Source organism: Crocuta crocuta, unplaced genomic scaffold, assembly GCF_008692635.1.
Source record: "Crocuta crocuta isolate KB4526 unplaced genomic scaffold, BGI_CrCroc_1.0 scaffold698, whole genome shotgun sequence".
Classification (NCBI taxonomy): Eukaryota; Metazoa; Chordata; class Mammalia; order Carnivora; family Hyaenidae; genus Crocuta; species Crocuta crocuta.
In genome coordinates, this window is record NW_027530855.1 from 1,148,374 (window position 1) to 1,169,897 (window position 21,524).

General features: G+C 38.3%; 1 protein-coding gene across 9 annotated transcripts in view; it reads right to left on the bottom strand.

Moving 5' to 3' along the window:
- The window catches only part of DDHD2 (DDHD domain containing 2), a 61,863-nt gene extending 54,215 nt beyond the window's left edge, over positions 1–7,648 (bottom strand). For 7 of the 9 annotated variants that reach the window (XR_013336350.1, XR_013336351.1, XM_077769506.1 and 4 more), the window contains exons 1-7: positions 7,380–7,648; positions 5,975–6,202; positions 4,917–5,107; positions 4,254–4,343; positions 3,589–3,709; positions 2,662–2,751; positions 1,582–1,717 (exon numbers count right to left, since the gene is read on the bottom strand). Coding sequence is in view for 7 of the 9 variants with exons in the window: in XM_077769506.1 (XP_077625632.1) it covers positions 1,582–1,717; positions 2,662–2,751; positions 3,589–3,709; positions 4,254–4,343; positions 4,917–5,107; positions 5,975–6,194 (848 nt within the window). In the remaining 2 variants the exon portion in view is untranslated. Of the gene's footprint in view, positions 1–1,581; positions 1,718–2,661; positions 2,752–3,588; positions 3,710–4,253; positions 4,344–4,916; positions 5,108–5,974; positions 6,203–7,379 lie in introns of those variants that run through there. The other 2 variants (XM_077769502.1, XM_077769507.1) reach the window with 2 other exon arrangements.
- Positions 7,649–21,524: the final 13,876 nt, after the last annotated feature.

The window sequence follows — 21,524 nt, forward strand, 5'->3', positions numbered from 1 at the left end:
TAAAAGCTGAAAGAAGGCAAACAGAACTCGTATCCCTCAAAGGAAAACCATGCGGACATTATCTAAATCAACTTTGTTAAAGTTTTCTCAAAATACCCAGAAAGATTCCTCAAAGATTCAACAGTTTCTGTAGTTTAGAGGGCAAAATGCCCTTAGTAACCTCTTCGTATCAGTTCAAATATGAATATGAACTCCATACCTAGTAAAAGCAACACAATACAACATCTGGCACATGAAATATGCTCACATCATATAGTATAAAGAACTGAGAGACACAGAATCAGGAAAGCCATTTCCAAGATCAACATGGAAATAAAACTAATTACTTCCTTTATCTTCCACAGAAGCATTTGTCAGTTCTATCCTAAAACTATATTATGAACACACTTCTTTTTAGAGAGCCTATAGCTCTCCAGAATATCCTGAATATGAGGCAAGACATTACCATAAAATCTACAAACAAAACTACTGGGCTTGTGACTTAAGAAAGCCATCACTTAAGGGGTGCCTGGGTGGCTCAGTTGGTTGAGCATCTGACTTTGGCTCAGGTCATGAGTTCAGGCCCCTCATTGGGCTCACTGCTGTCAGCACAGAGCCCACTTTGTGGAGTCTCTGTCCACCTCTCTCTCTACCTTTCTCCAGCTTGCTCTAGCTTTAAATAAATAAATAAATAAAACATTTAAAAAAAAAAAAAAAGAAAAGAAAAGAAAGCCATCACTTAAGAGGCGCCTGGATAGCTCAGTCAGCTGAGTATCTGACTCTTAATTTCAGCTCAGGTCATGAGGGTCATGGGACTGAGCCCCACTTTGGACTCCATGCTGAGCACATGGAGTTCTTCTTTCCCCAGCTTATGCTCTTTCTCTAACACAAAATCAGAGGGAAAAGCCATCACTTAAAAGTTGTACCAATTTAGGGTACCAAGCCTGGGTGGCTCAGTAGGTTGGACATCGGACTCATCAGGTCATGCTCTCATGCATGGTTCTGATAGTACAGAGCCTGCTGGAGATTCTCTCTGCCTCTCTCTCTGCCCCTCCACACTTGTGCGCGTGCTCTCTCTCTCGCTCTCTCTCTCAAAATAAATAAAGTTTAATTTTAAAAATGTACCAATTATACTTCAAGTAATATTAATAATTTAATGTTTAGGGATTTCCTTTTTTCCCCCCAAATGTGGACAAATATTATCTAAATAAGATCACAAGAGGAACAATAAAATACTTTGTATGTCTTGAGGTAGGTTAGCTTTGACATCTGACAAAGGAAATGCTTATACACTGGGAAGAAAGCAATGTTTGGCTTTAATGCTAAAGAAAGAATATATCTGTAATAGTAAAAGGTAATGAGCTAATAAAACATACTGGAAGAAGATATGCCCAGCTCTTTACTCTTTACTCAGGCTAGTTAAATCAACGGATTGGCCAACATTAAATAATGTTTCTCTAAGAAAAGGCATAGAAGTACACAAAACTTACTGAAAAAAATTTTAAACAATCAGCTATAAGCAGAAACATACCAAACATATCAATGATCAGAAAACAGATTACAATCATAGTTAACAGCTCAAATATGAAAGGTATTACTCACACATCCACACCAGTAGAATGCAAAGGACTATGCCAGTTGACTGGAAGAAATTCTACCCTCCCGATCTGCTGATTTTCTTGGGCTTTCTTAAAATGTGTCTGTAGTAGGTTCAAGGAAACACTGCGAAAATCATTAACTGAAAAAGAAATGAACTTATGCATCACCAGAGAAGCAATGAACTTACAAAATTAGGATACAATGGATCATGTAATTATATTCTATCTTCATGTGCTTAGAACACATATTTACCAGAGTCAAAAAGAGCAGGTGGTATTTAGGGAACGTTATTAGTGCATACAGGAAAAGCTGTTCCCTTAACCCAGAACTTTATTTTACTATATAAAACATTTCACCTAAACAAAAGCTAACTTCAAAACTTCTACTGTGTCATGGGAACTGTTTAACTTTTTTAATAAAAAAAGAAAAAAAATGACTATTTCAATTGGCCTTGCAGTTAGATTCTTATTCTAACTTTGTGGTTCTTATAAACAACCACAATCCAATATTTTAAGTTTTAAAAAAATACCGTTATTTGAAATTCATACTATATCAGTCTTAACCTTCCAGAATATTTATGCTTAGAAGCATTAACCAGTAGGAGAAGATTCCCAAATTGGGACAATTAGACTCTGAATATATACTGTTAAGTTTTAGAGGACACTACCTTTCAAAATCAAGTTATACTAATGACCTAAATATTCCAAGAGCTTTATCCCGCTATGAATTACACAAATGATTGAAGGTTCTGTTATCCATTTAAACTGTATCATTTTTTTTTTTGGTTCCCTTTAAATTTGGAATAGTTAGAAAGAGGATCATCACATCATAATACAATTTTATAAGGATTAAGGGCCTGTTCACTCAAGATTTATTAGTTAAGAGTATAAACTATTAGCCTAGGGAATTTACTAGTACTTTAGGTCTAAGTTAAGAAGCTTTACCCCTTTGCCACCTGTCTTTAGCTCTCCAAATCTTATTATGCAGATAAGACAAAAGACTAAAAACAATACCTTGTCTCAGCTCATAGAAGCACTAATACTCCCCTAAAATGATTTAATCTTATACACTTTGCAAACCTACCACATTGTACAATGCTTCGAAAGCGGAGATCACAAGCTGGTCCAATCCCATGGACTACAAAAACCAAGTGATCTATTTGTAAAGGTTCTCCTATAAATGAAATTAAAAAGACAAATTATTTCATATAACTGGTCTTATATTCTAAAATCAAACATTCACAATGAATGGGTTACAAACATGAGCACATCACTTTAAAGGACACAAAATAGTCCTGTATTTTACTTAGCAAAAATACAGAGATTTTACTGTGTTTCTAATTTATCTTAAGATAAGTCTGTGAAAAAATTTTTCAGACTTTGTAAAACTTTTTATTTTGAAATAACTAAAATCTAAAAAAAAAAAAAAAAGAAATAACTAAAATCTTACAGAAAACATCCAAAAACAGTATAGACACTTCCCTATACTTTTTATAAATTCAACACTTAACATTTACCACAGTTGCTTTATTATTCTCTATGTGTATGTGTTTACACAAACATTTTTTTTCCCTGAATGATTTGGAAGCAGGTTGCATAGATCATCGGATTGCCCATCCCACAATATCTACTTGGCAACTTTAAAATAGACATTTATATGTATTAAGATTCTTACTACATGAAGCAATGCGGATCTCAACTCATAAGAAAATCATGTGATTAAATCATTTTTAAGTTTTGAGGTAATCCAAATCCATAGAAAAAGGTCACAATTTAAGTAATAAATAAGTGTGGGAGAAGAAAAAAACTGGGTGGCTCAGTCAGTTGAGCATCCTGCTCTTGGTTTCAGCTAAGGTTCTTAAGTTCAAGCCCCACATCAGGCTCCACACTGACAGTGCAGAGACCTGCTTAGAATTCTCTCTCTCTCCTCTCTCTCTCTCTCCCCCCTACACACAAAATAAATAGACTTTAAAAAAAGAAAAAGAAGAAAAAAATAAATCGTTAACATTACCACAATGAATGTCAACAGAGATGTTCTCAACCCCTCTCTTCACTGTTCTTGGTCGACCCTGTTCAGTGGGTGTTGAACCCCATTCATCAGATCCTGCAACTGGCTGGTAATGCACCATAAGCTTAAACAGAAAAAGTCAAAGCAATAAATATATTCTACATTATAGACATCTCTATTTATACATTGTGAAGGACACAAACATGTCTTTCAAAACAGAATAGTCGAATCTCAACTGGAGTTTTGACATGCAACTCCAATAGCTTGAAATGAGAACCCTGAAAATATAGTAGGCCAATGTTGCACATGTTAAATACCTTATAATTTTGTCAATTATACCTCAATAAAGCCAAAAAAGAAAAAAATACATCAGGCTAACAGATCTTTCAATAATGTCCTACACATGTAAGATATGCTCACATGTGTTAGTGATATTCTTAATTGATAGTGGCATAATTTTCACTAAGAAAATTCTTTTGTATAAACTGAATTAGGTAAAAAATGGTGGTAGTGGCTACAAGTTTAAGTTTCATAACTGTGAATGCAATACAAAAATTCCCAAAGGTTATCCTAAGTAGAATCCCTATGAAAAAGAAACTAATTAAGTTCTCCTTAGTAATGCAATTAATCTTTAATCCCACATGAAAGAAAGGTTTAATTTGCTTCACCTTTGGATTGTGTAATATAATAATTTCTCTGTTAGGAGACTCCAGTTTCTTTTTCCACTCATCCAGAGTTACAGCAAGCATGTAAGCTTCCTTAAAAGAAAACACCTTTCATTAGATTCCTCTAACAGCTTTCCTATTAAATTGAACTTTTTTTTTTTTTCCAGAATTCTGGTAGACAAACCATTACACAAGAATATCCAACTCCAATATATCAAATTATTTGAAAAATCTTTCAAAACTGCAACAGATAATAGTACACAACAAATAAAATCACTCCTAATTTTATCATCTAAACTAGATAAAATCACTGTTAACATTTTGATACACTTCTTTCAATAATATTAATGTCTACTCCAATTTAAAGAAAGCAAATTTCATGCTGTTTCCAGAACCAGAAAAATAAAAGGCTAAAATGACCAATCCTGCAGTCATAGTTTAAATGTTAACAATGACTACCATTAGGGAAAAAAATTTTAATTTAAAGGCATAATGGGCATAAAAGCAGAACATAAAGGCATAGCTTTATCTTGAAACTAACTTGCAAAAAGAAATGCTATAAATGTAATCTGGACACAACCAAACTCTTTCTGAAAATTTCACTGAGTCACAGGAAAAGATTATTAAATAAGAGAAGGAAAAACGTGAAATGGGTCAGAGGAATACCTCTAATTCTTGGCTGAAGCTCTCAGAGTAGGGAACATACTTATTATCTTTGTCTCCCTTGTAAAACCAGGTACATCGTCTCACTTCTGAAGCTAGCTCATCCCAGTATACAGCGTACCGCATCCTCTCCCCCAAATGCACATCGTATCTGCCCCCATCAGTGGGGACAACTCTCCCATTGCAATCTTTTCCTATCACAGATCAGAAAAGGGAAAAGAAATAGATATATCAAAATAAACCTCCTAAAAAAGGAGCATAACAATTATGAGTTATATGCTAAATAATGTTATGAAACATACAAATGAAGTTTCTACTTGGTGAAACATTAAACACAATGCGGGCACCTGGGTGGCTCAGTTGGTTGAGCATCCGACTTTGGCTCAGGTCATGATCTCATGGTTCAGGCTCTGTACTGACAGTTTAGAGCCTGGAGCCTGCTTTGAGGATTCTCTCTCTCTCTCTCAAAAATAAATAAAACATTTTAAAAAACTAACATTACACAAAATGGAAATAATATATTTTTTTTACTACTTTACAAACCATCGAAACCATTCTTGGTTTCAATGATACATGAAAAAAATAATACCCAACACTATTTTGTTCTTTTTCTGAGGAGAGAGAACAATGTCTCATTTAAAAAAAAAAAAGTATATAAGGCTTTTTTATGAATTTTTTGCTTGAGGGGCCAAAAGGTAAATTAATGACCATGACCACCATGATGTTAAAGTCGTTACCAGCATCATTCTTATTTCATAAAAGAAGAAAAAACAAGTGAGATTTAAAGAATTCATTCTCTTGCAATGTGACATCCCCTACTCTATAAACAAAAACTGAAACATAAGCTAGAACATAAAAAATAGCAGATAACTATGCAAAAAATTATAATACCTACTGTTTTCAAATACAGACCAAATTCTTAAATATATTTTTAAATGCTATAGAGACAACTAGAGAAAATCTAAAATTTATTTTTAATAGTGCTCAATATAAGAACTATTACATTAGACTGAGAGAAATAGTAAGTCTTTATCTATTTCAAATCTTCATTTTCATCCTACCAGAACCATAGGCCTCTTCCAGCTGCTGTGAATCCTGAGAGTTAAAAGGAATCCACGTCTCCTTAGAATCTACTATTTTACAATAAAACCAATGAGGAGAAACTGGTTCGTACAAACTGCCAGGATCCATGTCTAGTAGCTCAAAGGAACTACATGAGTTTGGTGACGGGGATGGATCTGACTGGGACAATTGTTCCTGCTGTGACTCCACTGATGACATTTCGTTCTCTAAAAGACAAGATAAAAGAAAACTATGGGGAAAAAATTATTTTCCTTCTATTAACACTTAAATTGCTCTCTCTCTCTCTCACACACACACACACACACACTTGTCATTTGAAGGAGCCACTTCTAAAAAAAAAATCTAAATCGAAACCGAAAACAGAAATAACTTCTAAATTAACAGCTGGACTTGAGAGGGAGCTTTAAACAAAATGTTTCTTATAGTCAGACCAACCTCTTTACACTGATCTCCCAATCCTCTCAGAAAACTGCATGGTTTTAATTAGACAATAAATTATAAGCCCACAATCGGAAGAAACACATGGTCAAAAACTTGACTGCAACAAAGCATCTTATCCCAGTTTCAACCTAAGTCTATTGATAAAGGCAAAAAATTAACTCCAACCGTCTTAGTAACACCTAGATTTTGGGGCTCCAGACCCCTATCGTTACACATTCACATGATTACTAGAATCTTAAAATACTGAAAATAAAACTATTCACTTAAGAACCGGTCACCTTTTATGGATCCTTGAAGTGGGCTTCACTGAGGACTAGGGCACAAATTTGGAAAACTCGAACCCCAGTTTGAGCCACTGTGCGCAGCGCACCCACTCACATCTTCCAAGTCTCAGGTGAAAAGTAACAAGTGACCTCAAAAGCCTCCTTCCCTCAGAGAGGACTCTGGCCTACGTGGTCCGACCCTCCGACCCCGTCAACACTCAGAGCACTCGGCAAAGAACACCGCACACATCAAAGAGTCCTCCAGCTCTGCCGAGAGTGACCAGCGTTACTGGTACCGCGGCACGGAGCGCAGCGGGATGGCAAACACCTGGCCTCCTGAGCGAACGCTCTCGAGGCTATCGGCCACTTTTATCTTTTTTCCTAGCACCAATTTACCTCGGCCACCTTGGCGTGTCCCTTCTCCCCACGGCCCTGGGCCTTCTCTGGCCCGGATCCGGGATCTCAGGGCTCGGGGACTCGCCTCCTCCCGCTTCCAGCCACCAACGGAAACAAGGTAATTTCCCAATGCCTCAGGGCGCAGTCGATACAAAAGGGACCCCGACCGCTTCCCTAGGACCGAGGTCACCCACCCCCGGGCTGGTCCTCCCAGCACCCCCTTTCCCTGCCTCCGGCATCTCCATCCCGCAGTGCCTCCAACCCGCATCCCAGTGGGGCCTACCTCGGCCCAGCGCCCACCCCAACAAGCCGTCGCGGGGTCACCTGGCTGCCCGGCTGCCTTTCTCCTGCCCTCGCTGAGGGGGGCACATGTCCCCGCAGCGGCCTTTCCCCAGAGCCCAGGCGGGGCAGGGCGGAGCAGGGCGGAGCCTGCGGCGCTGCCAGGCTCGTGCCCCACACCGGGCTCCACTGCGCTCCCAGCGGGGGAGCGGCAGGGCGGGCGACTAAGAGAGAAGGTGAGGTGGCCTGGACCGCGGCGTGGAAGCGATGGGTGGGGCGAGGAGGGCAGCAAGAGACAGGCAGGAAGTGTCGCGAGAAGTGGAAGGAATCGCGCGAGATATGGCTCCTTCCTGCGGGCAGGGAGCCGGAGCGCCAGGCGCAAGGGCCGTGCGTGGGGCGTGCCTTCCCCTCCGAGCCCGCACGCGGCATCTCCGTGTGAGGTCGGAGGTCATTGAAAGGCAGGGACGGGGAATAACACGTTACAGGTGTAAGGGAGCGTTTTGAGTTTCAGTGAAAGACAAAGCTTCTTCAGGATTAATCAGCCCATCCTCCCCACTTGGTAGAGTAAATGGGAAAAGAGGCCCGCTGACCCCGGTACTACTCTGGCTGAGCGCATAAAGGGCCAGGCAAGGTGCCGGGAACCGAGGGAGACGCAGATGCCATGCCCCTGGTGGCCAGTAGAACGACAGGGCGCGGACAGCAGCTTACTCTACCCAGATTCCTGGGTGTACAGGAGAATGGATACCAATGGCATCTGCAAAGAAAAAAAGTTATCTCTGGGGCTCTGCCCCCTCCCCTTCTGTTTTATTAGGATTTCAAGGCTGCCAAAAAGATATGTCTAAAAAATGCAGAGGTGGAGGTGAGCTTCACCGGATTTAAAAGCTGCACAAGAGGTTGGAAAGGAGATACTTTTGTCCAAACAAGATGACATAATTGAGGTGAAAAGTTTAAGCCAGTTTCCCACAGTCATGAAGCTAATGGCCCCGCCCTGCTCTCCTGAGTAGTTTTATGGAAGACCTCAGCTCCTTTGGGTATTCTGTAAGATACTTCCCTGTTTTCTAACTAGATTATAGGGCAAGGGTTCAGGGAATGTGTTTTATTTCTTCAGAACCGAGAAAAAATTCTTATAACACCTGAATTCTCTTACAGATTAATAGCCACACACAGATTTCCACAAGTTTACTTACCTCTTCTCAGATTTATCACACCTAAATAGTTTCTGCTCTGCGGGGGGAGAGTAAGGAATGACGGAACTGTCTAGGATCTTGTCAGATGATTAGCTAATATCATTGACTAACAACTGGCACTTACTAAGCTCTTACTGCATTCTCGGTAGAGTTGTAAACATCTTACAAGCGTGATCCCATTTAGTCCTCATGGCAACTTGATGAAGTAGACTATAGTTATCCCTATTTGCAGAGGTAAAATGACTTACCCAAAGTCATACTACCAGCAACTGATGGAGTCAAATTATAAACACAGTATATCTTCAGAGCCTCCACCTAAGTAACTTACCTAAAATCAGCCAGTTGAGTGACAAAACCAGAACTTGAATTTAGGTCCTCTATCTCCGAATCTCTATCCTCTCTGCTAGGTGTTCACAGTTTTTTTTTGTTCTCAGGAACTCTACACTGTAATTATTGAGAACCCTATATTGTTTATGTGGGTTATATATATTGGTGTTTACTGTACTAGAAATTAAAACAAATTTAAATATTTACTAATTCATTTAAAATAACATTAAAAGCACATTTCTTGTAAAAGTTTTTTATGGAAAAATAACTTTTCCAAAATGAAAAAAGTCAGAAAAAAGAATGATACTGCTTTACAGTTTTGTAAATTTCTTTAATGTCTGGTTTAATAGAAAACTGTTGGAGTCTCATATTTGTTTCTGCATTCAAACTGTTCTAACTTTAGTTTTGGTTGATAGGTATGAAGAAAACCCAGCCTCCTTCAACTATATTGTAGCTGGAGAATATAGAAGAATATAGAATATAGAATGTAGAAGGAATTATTTTAATAGCCTCTTCAGATAATTGTGGCTATTCTTTTTAATGCTACACTAAAATTCAACAAATAGTGGCTTCTTAAAAGGTAAGTTGTAGTATGAAATCTGAAAACGTATCAGTGAATTTTTTGTACTCTGATACATTAAAATCCATTGGCCTATCTTACACTTTGAATGGACTTTTTACCTACATGTGATTTATGACATCAAACAGTGGTCATTTGGAAGATATCAGTTCACTGTGCTATGCAGTCTTCCAAATATTAACACATTTCATAATACACTATATATGTTTTTAATTATCACCAATCTCATTAGAAGAAAGTTTAAGTACTGGAAAGCTATCAAGCTCTTAGCAAATAAAAGTTCTCTAAATTCTGCTTTTTTCTTGAAAGGCCAGATTTTATCACAGGCAACAAATACCATCAGTTGTTTTCCTTGAAGTGACCAGCTCACTGTGTTTTCAAGAAAAGCTCTGTCAATAGCTAAATCTGACTAGCCCTCTTTTCTCTGTTGTACTTTTAAGTAAAAATGTTCTTCCATGAAAAAATGAGTGGCTAGTTCAGTTACCATTCAAATAATCTGTCTTGCTTTTTTCCTCAAGAGACCAGCATACTTTAGGATGCAGAACTGTTTTATGCACACTATTTTGTCGCACGGAATTTGAAAAAGGTGTGAATGCAAAGGTTAGGATTTAATAAAAATTAATCATTTTTACCTGTGAACAGTATTCTTAAATGTGCACTATTTTTATTATGGATGTATGGCAGTACGCAATACAATGAATGACAGTACAATTTGTTTTCACTTCCTTAATTCCTGCTAAGGCACCAGCAGTTTTACCCACCGTTGCTTTTGCATCAACAGTGCAAATGTCAAAAACACAGCACAAAAAGCAAATTATGTCTTAGTATTAATAGTTTTTGTTGTTGTTTTATTATTATTTTTTAAAAGTTTTATTTATTTTTGAGAGAGAAGTAGAGACGGTGTGAACAGGGGAGGGTCAGAGAGAGAAGGAGACACAGAATCCGAAACAGGCTCCAGGCGCTGAGCTAGCTGTCAGCACAGAGCCTGATGTGGGGCTCGAACCCACATACCGTGAGATCATGACCTGAGCCGAAGTCGGACGCTTAACCGACTTAGCCTCCCAGGTGCCCCTGTTGTTGTTGCTTTAAAGTAGGTTCCATGCCTAGTGCAGAGCCCAACACGGGGCTTGAACTCATGACCCTGAGATCAAAACCTGAGCTGAGATCAAGAGTTGGATGCTTAAGGGACTGATCTTGTGATCCCTGAAAGGACCCCCAGCTTGCATGGACTATAGCAATTAAATGTGCCCACCCTGCAGCTTAGAATACAAAAGTAGTGATTAACACAGTACCTACTCTGAAGGAGTTCACAGTCCTAAGAGACAGGCAGATAAATAATACCTTGAGCATCATAAAGAGACAGGAACCATATACACTGACAGTTACAAAAGAGGGAACAAATGACCTGGTATACCTCCAGAAATTCTCATTCAGTAGGTCTTTGATGGGATTCATGTATTTGCATTTTAAACAAGCACTCCAGATGACTTAGAGGCAGATAGTGTGGGATCTACACTTTAAGAAACACTGCCTTGGGGCACCTGGGTGGCTCAGTGGTTAAGCATCCAACTTTCACTCAGGTCATGATCTGACGGTTTGTGGGTTTGAGCCCCGCGTTGGGCTCTGTGCTGACAGCCAGCTCAGAGCCTGGAGATTGTTTCTGGATTCTGTGTCTCCCTCTCTCTCTGACTCTCCCCAGCTCATGCTGTCTCTCTCTCTCTCAGAAATAAATAAAACATTAAAAAAAAAAAAAAAAAGAAACGAAACACTGCCTTAAGCAGGTTTCCAAGAAAGCCCAGGAGGTAGGTTCAGAAAGAGAACATTTTATGGTATATGGCTCAAAACACACACACATGCACACACACACACACTCACTTAATTTCATGGCTATTGTTTGCAGTTGTATATCAAATCTTATACCAGAAAAAAAAAGGCAAAATCTGAAACAAACCCTATCTTTCTCTTTCAATTCTCTAGTGCAGGAGGCAGCACACTTTTTACTGTGAAGGCAGCACACTTTTTACTGTGAAGAGCCAGACAAATATTTCAGGCTCTGTGGGCCGTAAGGTTTCTGTCACAACTGATTAGATCACCTGTTGTAGCAAAAAAAAAAAAAATAGCCAGAGACAATAGGTAAACAGATCAGTGTGGCTGTGTCCCAACAAAACTTTGTTTACAAAAGGAGGCAGTAGGTGACATTGGGTCTCTGGTGCTAGGCAGTTTGCGGACTCCGTGCTCTGGTACAGAAGATAATGCTAATTGCCAGTAAGCTGCCTCAAGAGCAAAAGCAAGAGTCTAAGGGTCATGAAACAACTGGATTTCATACCCAGAGTTGGAAAAAGTGTTAGGCATCAATTTTGAATTCCCATTTCTTTCCAAAATAAACCATATTTCAGCATTCAAAATGTATGTGTTGAGTGCCTATCAAGGCATTAGGTAAGAGGATACATCGTTTTTGGAGGCAGGAGTCAATACCTGGTGGACAGCTAGGCATCCTGAATGGAGACTACTCCACAGTTGTCTCGGATGCTCTGACTATAACAATAACAGCACTTCAGACTGTGATGGTAGTTCTTAAATTCAAATAAATGGAAAAATATGCTAAGTAGATTCGTTAAAATGTAGATTTTTAGATCCAAAACCCAGAGTTTCTGATTAACTAAAATAGTTTAATCAGAGGAGTCATTGAATCTACATTTTAATCAAGAATATACAGGCAGGCACTGTGAGGCAAGGTGCTTAAATCAAGAAACAGAAGGCCTGAGCTAGAATTTTGGCTATACCACTAACTTTGTGTATAAAAGAACAAACCTGCATGGCTCAGTCGGTTAGGTGTCTTAACTCTTGATATCGGCTCAGGTCATGATCTTGTCGTCCTGGGATGGAACCCTATGTTGGGCTTCCTGCTAAGCTCAGAGGCTGCTTTGGATTCTTTCTCTCCCCCTCTGCTCCTCCCCCATGTGTTGTGTGCGTGTGTCTATGCACACCTGCTCTCTCTCAAAATAAACATTAAAAAAAATGAGAATATTAAAGAAACCTTAGTGATCTCCAGTGTGATGTTCCCTTCCAAATCAAAGTTGGTGATTTTTGTTAAGTCAGTCCATAAACCACTCATGAAAACACATTGTATTATTGTGGAGCCTGCTTGGGATTCTCTCTCTTTCCCTCTCTCTACCTCTCCCAACTCACCCATGTGCACTCTCTCTCAAAGTAAATACATAAACATTAAAAAAAAAAAAGTTGTTTTCAAAATTCATTGTATTACTTCATAACCTCAACTGAATAGTTCCTGCCCTCAATTTAATAATCTTAGAATGATTTTTACTTTGAGGAAAACGATATATACTTCCCCTGTGATTTCTCTGTCTTCCTGCAATGAAGGCTGTTTTGGAGGTTGATGACCTAAGAACGTCAGTTTAAGCTGTGCAGTAAGCTGTGCAGCAAGCTGGCTTTCCACGAGCCCTAGGAGGTTTCCATCAAGCCAAAGCTTCCTGTTGGCCACGGTTGTCAGAATGAGCTGTAGGGGCCAAGGGCAAGTGGCCTATGATAAGCCACTTTGGCATATCGATGATTTAAAATAAAAGTTACTGAAGAAAGAGCTGTGCAAGAAGGACACTCAGACCCTCTCTCTGCTCTCCCTTGAAAGCAGGAAATAAATCTCGCCTGTGAAAGGTACCCTCCCTGCACCAGGAGATAGAGACATACTTACCACCCAGAGCTAGGAAATCTAGAGCCAAGAAGGTTGTGTAAACATCCCTGGTTATTTTTTATTTATTATTACCCCAACCCAAATTCCATTTAGAATTCGTTACTAATTGAACCCCCCAAAGTTGAGTGTTCTGTGTCCTCTCAATTCCTCACAAATTTGTCTCTTTGTTTAAAAAGTATAAAAATGCCTGCCTTGGCCACTTCTTGAGGTCTCAATTTCAGTATTGGGCCTCTGTGCATATGTAATAAAACCGTGGGGTTTTTTCCTGTCAATCTGTCTCCTGTAAATTTAATTCTTAGTCCAGCTGGAAGATATTAAGCTTAGAGGAAGAATTTTTTCTTCCCCTCAGAGCCAATGTAAATGTAGCAAACACAAATGTAAAAATGTAACACTTTTAGAAAAAAAAAAACTAGGAGAAACTCTTCTGAACTGGGGTTAAGTAAACCAGTGGTTCTTAGAGACTTGACACCAAAAGTCCAGTCCTTAAAAGGAAAAAAAGATAAGCAGGATTTCTTCATTCTTCAGAATTAAACATTTTTGTTCTGGGAAAGACTCTGTTAAGAGGATGAAAAGATGGGGCGCCTGGGTGGCTCAGTTGGTTAAGGGTCTGACTTCAGCTCAGGTAATGATCTCACGGTTCATGGGTTCCAGTCCCGTGTCAGGCTCTGTGCTGACAGCTAGCTCAGTCTGGAGACTGTTTCAGATTCTGTGTCTCCCCCTCTCTCTGACCCTCCCCTGCTCATGCTGTCTCTGTCTCACACTCTCTCTCAGAAATTTAAAATAAAAAGTTTTTTTAAGAGGATGAAAAGACAAGCTATAGACTGGAATAAAATTCTTCCAAACCACACATCCAACAAAGGACTTGTATCCAGAAAACAAAGAATTCTCAAAACTCATCAGTGAAGACGATGGAGCCAAAATGTGCTTTCAATACTATTTTTTAATAACAGGAGCCAGAGCTTCTTGGAGAAACAACTGATTCTAGGACTAAAACAGGACAAACCTGGAAAACCTTCTAGTGCCAGAAAGTAAGGGGAGTAAAAAAAGCCACACACACAATGATGATGGAGGTGTGTCAAAAGGACACAACTGAACGAGCTCCCAATGACCAATGCAAAATAACTAGAGGAACAAAATAAATAAGGTAGTATTAGATAATAACATAAAGTATAAAATAAGTATTTATGAGTCCATACTGATATAAATGATTATACAAACGAACAAATAAATGGGAGAACAAATTTCCCTTGTAGGGAAATTCCACATAATTTATAAAACATTCTCAACGAGGTAGAAGAGAACTCCCAATTTCTTAAGTGTGGAGCTGCATATAGGGACTTCCTTCCAAAGAGTGTAGTATGAAAACAGGGGGAAAAAGTAATTTTATGGTGGAGAAACCCAACAAACACAACCTCAGCCAGGTGATTAAGGTTAATGTCAACAATGTAAGTTACGTTGACAGTATCTATACATTTATTGTATGATGAGATGGGCACTTTCCATCTCTGTGGTCTTCCTCTCAAAAACCCACAGCCCCACTGTATATGAGAAAAACATCAGACAAATCCCAGGTGAGGGGCAGTCTACGAAATATTTGACCAGTACTCCCCAAGACTGTCACGGTCATCAAAAACAAGGAAGATCTGAGAAACTGTCACAGCCAAGAGGCTCTTAATATATGATGAATAAATGTAATGTGGTATTCTGAATGGGATCCTGGAAGAGAAAAAGGATGTCAGGCAAAAACTAAGGAAATCTGAAGACAGTATGCATTTTAGTTAATAAGAATGTATCATTATGGGTCCACTAATTGTGTCAAATGTACAACACTAATTTAAGGTGTTAATGAAGTGTGGTGCGTATAGGAACTCTGTGGCGTCTTAAGTTTTCTGTAAATCTAAACAATTCTATAATAAGAAGTTTACTAAAATAAGTGCCCCTGAAATGGGCAAAAGATATGCACATTTCACAGAAGAGAATACACAGATGGCAAATAAGCACATGAAATAATGTTCAACATCATTAACTATCAAGGAAATGCAAATTAAACCACAATGATATATCACTATGCATCTGTCAGAACACCTAAAATAAAAAACAGTGACACCATCAAATACTGGTAGGGATACAGGGAAATTCATACATGCTGGTGGGAACGCAAAATCGTATAGCCATCCTAGAAAAGTTTGGTAATATCCTACAAAATTAAGCATGCAACTACTCTATGACCCAGAGCTGCATTCCTAGGCATTTTCCCCAAAGAAATGAAAACCATGTCCACACAAAAACCTGTACATGAATGTACAGAGTAGCTTTATTCATAATAGCCCCAAATTAGAAACAACTCAGTGTCTTCAACAGGTGAGTAGTTCAACAGTGGCACATCCATATCGTAGACTACTACTTAGCAATAAAAAAAAACGATTGAATAGGAGAAAACTTGAATGAATCTCAAGAGAATTATGCCGAATGAAAAAAAGCCAATCTCTAATAGTTACAATACTGTACAATTCTACTTAAATAACATTCTTGAAATGGCACAATTCAGAAATGGAGAATAGATTAGTGACTGCCACGGGTTTAGAATGGTGGGAAAGGGGAAGTAGATGTGGCTATGAAAGGTCAGTAGTAAAAATAATTGTGGTGGTGGAATTTTTCTGTATTTTGTATCAGTGTCAATATACTGCTTGTTACACTGCAGTAAGTTTTGCAAAAACATTACCATTGGGGGAAACTAGGTAAAGAGTACATGAAAGCTGTGCATTATTTCTTAAAAGTGCATGTGAATCTACAATGCTCTTAAAATAAGAACTTTAATTTAAAAAATACAGGGGGCACCTGGGTGGCTCAGTCAATTGAATGTCCAACTTTAGCTCAGGTCGTGATCTCACAGTTCGTGCGTTTGACCCTGTGTTGGGCTCTGTGCTGACAGCTCAGAGCCTGGACCCCGCTTCGGATTCTATGTCTCCCCTTCTCTCTGCCCCTCCCCTGCTCATGCTATGTCTCTGTTTCTCAATGATAACTAAATGTTTAAAAAAAATGTTTTAATATAGTACCCCCAGTAAATTTGAATTTCAGGGAAACAATCATTTTTAATATTAGTATATCCTATACAATATTTGGAGTATATTTATTTTACAAAATGATTTGTTGGGGCATCTAAGTGGCTCAGTAGGTTAACTTGAATTTCAGCTCAGGTCATGAGCTCATGCTTCATGAATTTGAGCCCCACATCAGTTCTACAGTGTGGAGCCTGCTTGGGATTTTCTGTCTCTCTCTCTCTCTCTCTGCCCCTCCCCTACTCACTCTCTCTCAAAAATAAATAAACATTAAAAAAAAAACTTCAAAAAAATGATGTTATTCATCTGAAATACAAATGTAACTAGGAGTCATGTAATTTATCAGGCAATACTACTCTTTAACATTAGCTTATAAAGACAGAGTACATATTGCAAAATAAAAGGACGTCTAAGAACTGGCTGATGGAAGATGTACCCTGATACCAGAAACCCCTAAATCCTCACTCTCAGCAGCTGGTACTTCCTGCACCACACATTTCATGACAACAAATGTCCCCACTACCACTTCCTGGTAAGAAAGGCCACATGGTGTATACAACCTCGTGTTTACACACAGGAATAAAAATTATCAGATAATCTACCCTTCCCAATTTCAGATTTAAAAGCTATCCCAAGGGCACCTAGCTGGCTCAGTCAGTTAAGCGTCCAACTCTTGACTTCTGCTCAGGCGATGATCTCACAGTTCGTGAATTCAAACCCCACATTAGGCTCCTCATTGACAGTGCAGAGCTTGCTTGGGATTCTCTCTCTCCCTGTCTCTGCTTGCATTCTCTTTCTTCCCCTCCCCTGCTTGCATTCTATCTCAAAAAATATAAATAAACTTCAAAAATAAAAAAGAGCTATCCCCCTCTAACAAAGATTATGAAAAAATAAAAATGAAACAGAATAGTTACAAAGCACTTTCTAGAAATAATTTTGGGTCTACAGTATAACACTAGAAATCCAAGAACTACCAGATATCTAAGAAAATATCTCTAACGTGGTAAGGTTGGATATCAAAAAAGAAAGGAAAAAGCAATTTTGGAGGAAATCCATTATTCAATAAAAAGAAAACATCAAATTATTAATAATCCTCTGAGATAAGATGCTTACAACCACAGACAAAATCAGAATTCCATAAAGGAACAGAGAGAACAAAAAATTCTTAAAATTTAAAAATATAGTCGAAATGTAAAACTCCAAATGAAGATTTAGAAGACAAAGGTGAGTAAATCTCCCACAAAATACTGCAAAAAGGCAAAAAATAAAAAAGAAAGCAAAGTGAATCAAAGAACCAGCCTAAGAGGTCTATAACAGAAAAAGCAGGAATTCTAGAAAGAGTTAACAGACAAGAGGGTGATGGAGGGGGAAAATTAAAAAATCAAGACAATGTCATAGGGCTTAGGGTATGAGTTTCCAAAATGAAATGTGCCCAGTAAAATGCACAAAAAAACAGACCCACACCAAAGCTATGTTGTTAGGAAATTTCAGAAGAGAGGAGACAAAAATATCCTACAAGCTTTCAGAGAGAAGATTTATACAAAGGGTCATGAAAACATGCTCAAATATGCAAGATGTTAAAAAAAAAAACTATTTCTTGTGCGGCCTTTTGTAGAAAGTTACTGGAGAATATGCTCTATCAAAATGAGGGAATAAATTAAGAAAGAGAAAGACATAAACTACAGAAAATAGGAAACGAGCAGGAGAAGCAAAAAACCCCAGGATAAGTAGAAGATCCCAGAATGATAATATGCACTAGGAACAAACCAGTTCTACAGTAAGAAGGCTCCAGGGCAGACTTCTTCAGGAATTTGAAGCTGATAAAATACATGTCTGAACATCTTAAAAAGATTTATACAAATAATTGGAGGGTTTGAGGTCAAATTAGTTATAAGTACATGAACAAACTCAATAAATAAGATAAAGGATTAATTGCTGGGAAAAGAAGGAGTTTTTCAGGAAAGGAAAAGTAATCACAATTTACATCATCACTGAGCTCTGGTTAGCATTTACATGGTCATAATAATGTACAACAAAATCATCGCATAACTAGATTAGGGGGTGGATTTTGAGTATGGGAGGATGAGGAATGAGATGTGTATATTGTAGGGGTAGAGAGTTAAACCTAAACGTCCGCCTCTTGTAATAGAAATTCAGTAGAAATGACCTAAAATTGATAAATCAAAAGAAGCAATACAAGTATGTCATTAAAAAATATGGAGAGGCATGTGGCTGGCTTAGCCAGTAGAGCACATGACACTTGATCTCGGGATTGTAAATTCAAGCCCCACGTTAGGTGTAGAGATTACTTAAAGAAAATAAAATCTTAAAAAAATAATAAAAATTTAAAATATGGAGGTAACACCTAAAGGAGCTAGAAAAAGCCCAAAAAGCAAAACCCAAACCAGCAAAAGGAAGGAAATAATAAAGATGAGGGCAAAAATAAATTACATAGAAACTAAACAACAGAACAAAAAATACAGGGATAATTTTTTTAAAACCTCAGGTAAAAGTCGTTGCTTTTGAGCAACAACCTCTTTGACCTCGGCTGCAGGAACTTCTTATTCAACATGTCTCCAGAGGCAAGGGAAACAAAAGCAAAAATGAACTATTGGGACCTCATCAAAATAAAAAGCTTCTGCAAAGCAAAGGAAATAATCAGCAAAACTAAAAGGCAACCAATGGAATGGGAGGAGATATTTGCAAATGACATATCAGATAAAGGATCAGTATCCAAAATCTATGAATAATTTATCAAACTCAACACCCAAAAAAAACAAATAACCCAGTGAAGAAATGAGTAAAAGACATGAATAGACACTTTTCCAAAGAAGACATCTGGACGGCTAACAGACACATGAAGAAATGGTCAACATCATTCATCATCAGGGAAATACAAATCAAAACCACAATGAAATACCTCCTGTCAGAATGGCTAAAATTAACAACTCAGGCAACAACAGATGTTGGCAAGGATGCAGAGAAAGAGGAACCCCTTTGCACTGCTGGTGGGAATGCAAACTGGTGCAGTCGCTCTGGAAAACAGTATGGTGGTTCTTCAAAAAATTAAAAATAGAACTGCAATTGCAATTCGAGGTATTTACCCAAAGGATACAGGAGTGCCATTTCAAAGGGGCACATGCACCTCAGTGTTTATCAGGCAACACTACAGACAATACCCTAAGTATGAAAAGAGCCCAAACGTCCACTGACTGATGAATGGATAAAGAAGATGTGGTGTTATAGGGGCACCTGGGTGGCTCAGTCGGTCAAGTGTCTGACTTCAGCTTAGGTCATGATCTCATGGTTCTGGAGTTCAAGCCACGCATCGGGCTCTGTGCTGACAGCTCGGAGCCTGAAGCCTGCTTCGGATTCTGTGTCTCCCTTTCTCTGCCCCTCCTCTGCTTGCACTCTCTCTCGCTCTCTCAAAAATAAATAAACATTTAAAAAAAAACTTTAAGATGTGGTGTACATATATACAATGGAGTATTAGTGGGTGATCACAAAGAATGAATCTTGCTATTTGCAACAATGTGGATGGAACTAAAGAGTATCATGCTAAATGAAATTAGTCAGAGAAAGCCAAATATCATATGACTTCGCTCATATGTGGAATTTAAATTATAAAACAGATGAACATAAAGGAAGGGAAGCAAAAATAATATAAAAACAGGAAGAGAGACAAACCATAAGAGACTCTTAAATACAGAGAACAAACTGAGGGCTGCTGGATGGGTTTGGGGTCGGGGGATTAGCTAAATGGGCAAGGGGCATTAGGAGGAAACTTGTGATGAGCACTGGGTGTTATGTATAAGTGATGAATCACTAAATTCTATTCCTGAAATCATTATTACACTATATGTTAACTAACTTGGATGTAAATTAAAAAATAGTTGTTGCTTTTGTAGAAGAAAGCCTGGGACTGGGAACAGGGAACATGGTCCTTGGCACAGAATTGACTCTTTAACCTCATAACTTCCATAGAATTATTCGAGTCTTGAAAACTCAACTTTTTTAAAAAAGAAAAAAAAGATGAAAAAAAAAATTCCAGTCATCACCTAAATGTAAGACAGGAAGCCATCAAAATCCCCAAGGAGAAAGCAGGCAAAAACCTCTTTGTCCTTGCCCACAGCATCTTCTTACTCAACACATCTCCAGAGGCAAGGGAAACAAAAGCAAAAATGAACTACTGGGACCTCATCAAAATAAAAAGCTTCTGCAAAGGAAACAATCAGCACAACTAAAAGGCAACCAACAGAATGGAAAAAGATATTTGCAAATGGCATATCAGATAAAGGGTTAGTATCCAAAATCTATAAAGAACTTATCAAACTCAACACCCAAAAAACAAATAATCCAGTGAAGAAATGGGCAAAGGACATGAATAGACACTTCTCCAAAGAAGACATCCAGATGGCCAACCGACNCTTACTGGAGGGATGGTGGGAGGGGGGATGGTCTAAATGGGTAACCGGCATTAAGGATGCTAACTAACTTGGATGTAAATTTAAAAAATTAAAAATAAATAAAAACAAAGTTAAGAATGAAAAGACAAAAAAAAAAAAAAAATTCCACTGATCAGACACCTATCTCCCAAAAAATGCCGGGATGGCTCAGTCTGGTTAAGGGTCCAACTTCAGCTCAGGTCATGATTTCATGATTCTTGGGTTCGAGCCCTGCACTGGGCTCCACACTGATAGTCCGGAGCCTGCTCGGGATTCTCTCTCTTGTCTATTTACCCACCCATGCTTTCTTGCTCTCTCAAAATAAATAATTAAAACCTAAAAATATAAAACTTTTGTAAATGCCAATTTAATCTATATTCTTCAACTTCTAAAAAAATCTTCCTACCATTAATAGTATTACATTAACNACACACACACACACACACACACACACACACAGGAGTATTACTTGGCAAGCAAAAAGAATGAAATCTTATCATTCGCAACTATGTGGATGGAACTGGAGCATATTATGCTAAGTGAAATTAGTCAGTCAGAGAAAGACAAATATCATATGCCTTCACTCATGAGGACTTTAAGATACAAAACAGATGAACATAAGGGAAGGGAAGCAAAAATAATATAAAAGCAGGGAGGGGGACAAAACATAAGAGACTCTTAAATATGGAGAACAAACAGGCTTACTGGAGGGATGGTGGGAGGGGGGATGGTCTAAATGGGTAACCGGCATTAAGGATGCTAACTAACTTGGATGTAAATTTAAAAAATTAAAAATAAATAAAAATAAAGTTAAGAATGAAAAGACAAAAAAAAAAAAAAAA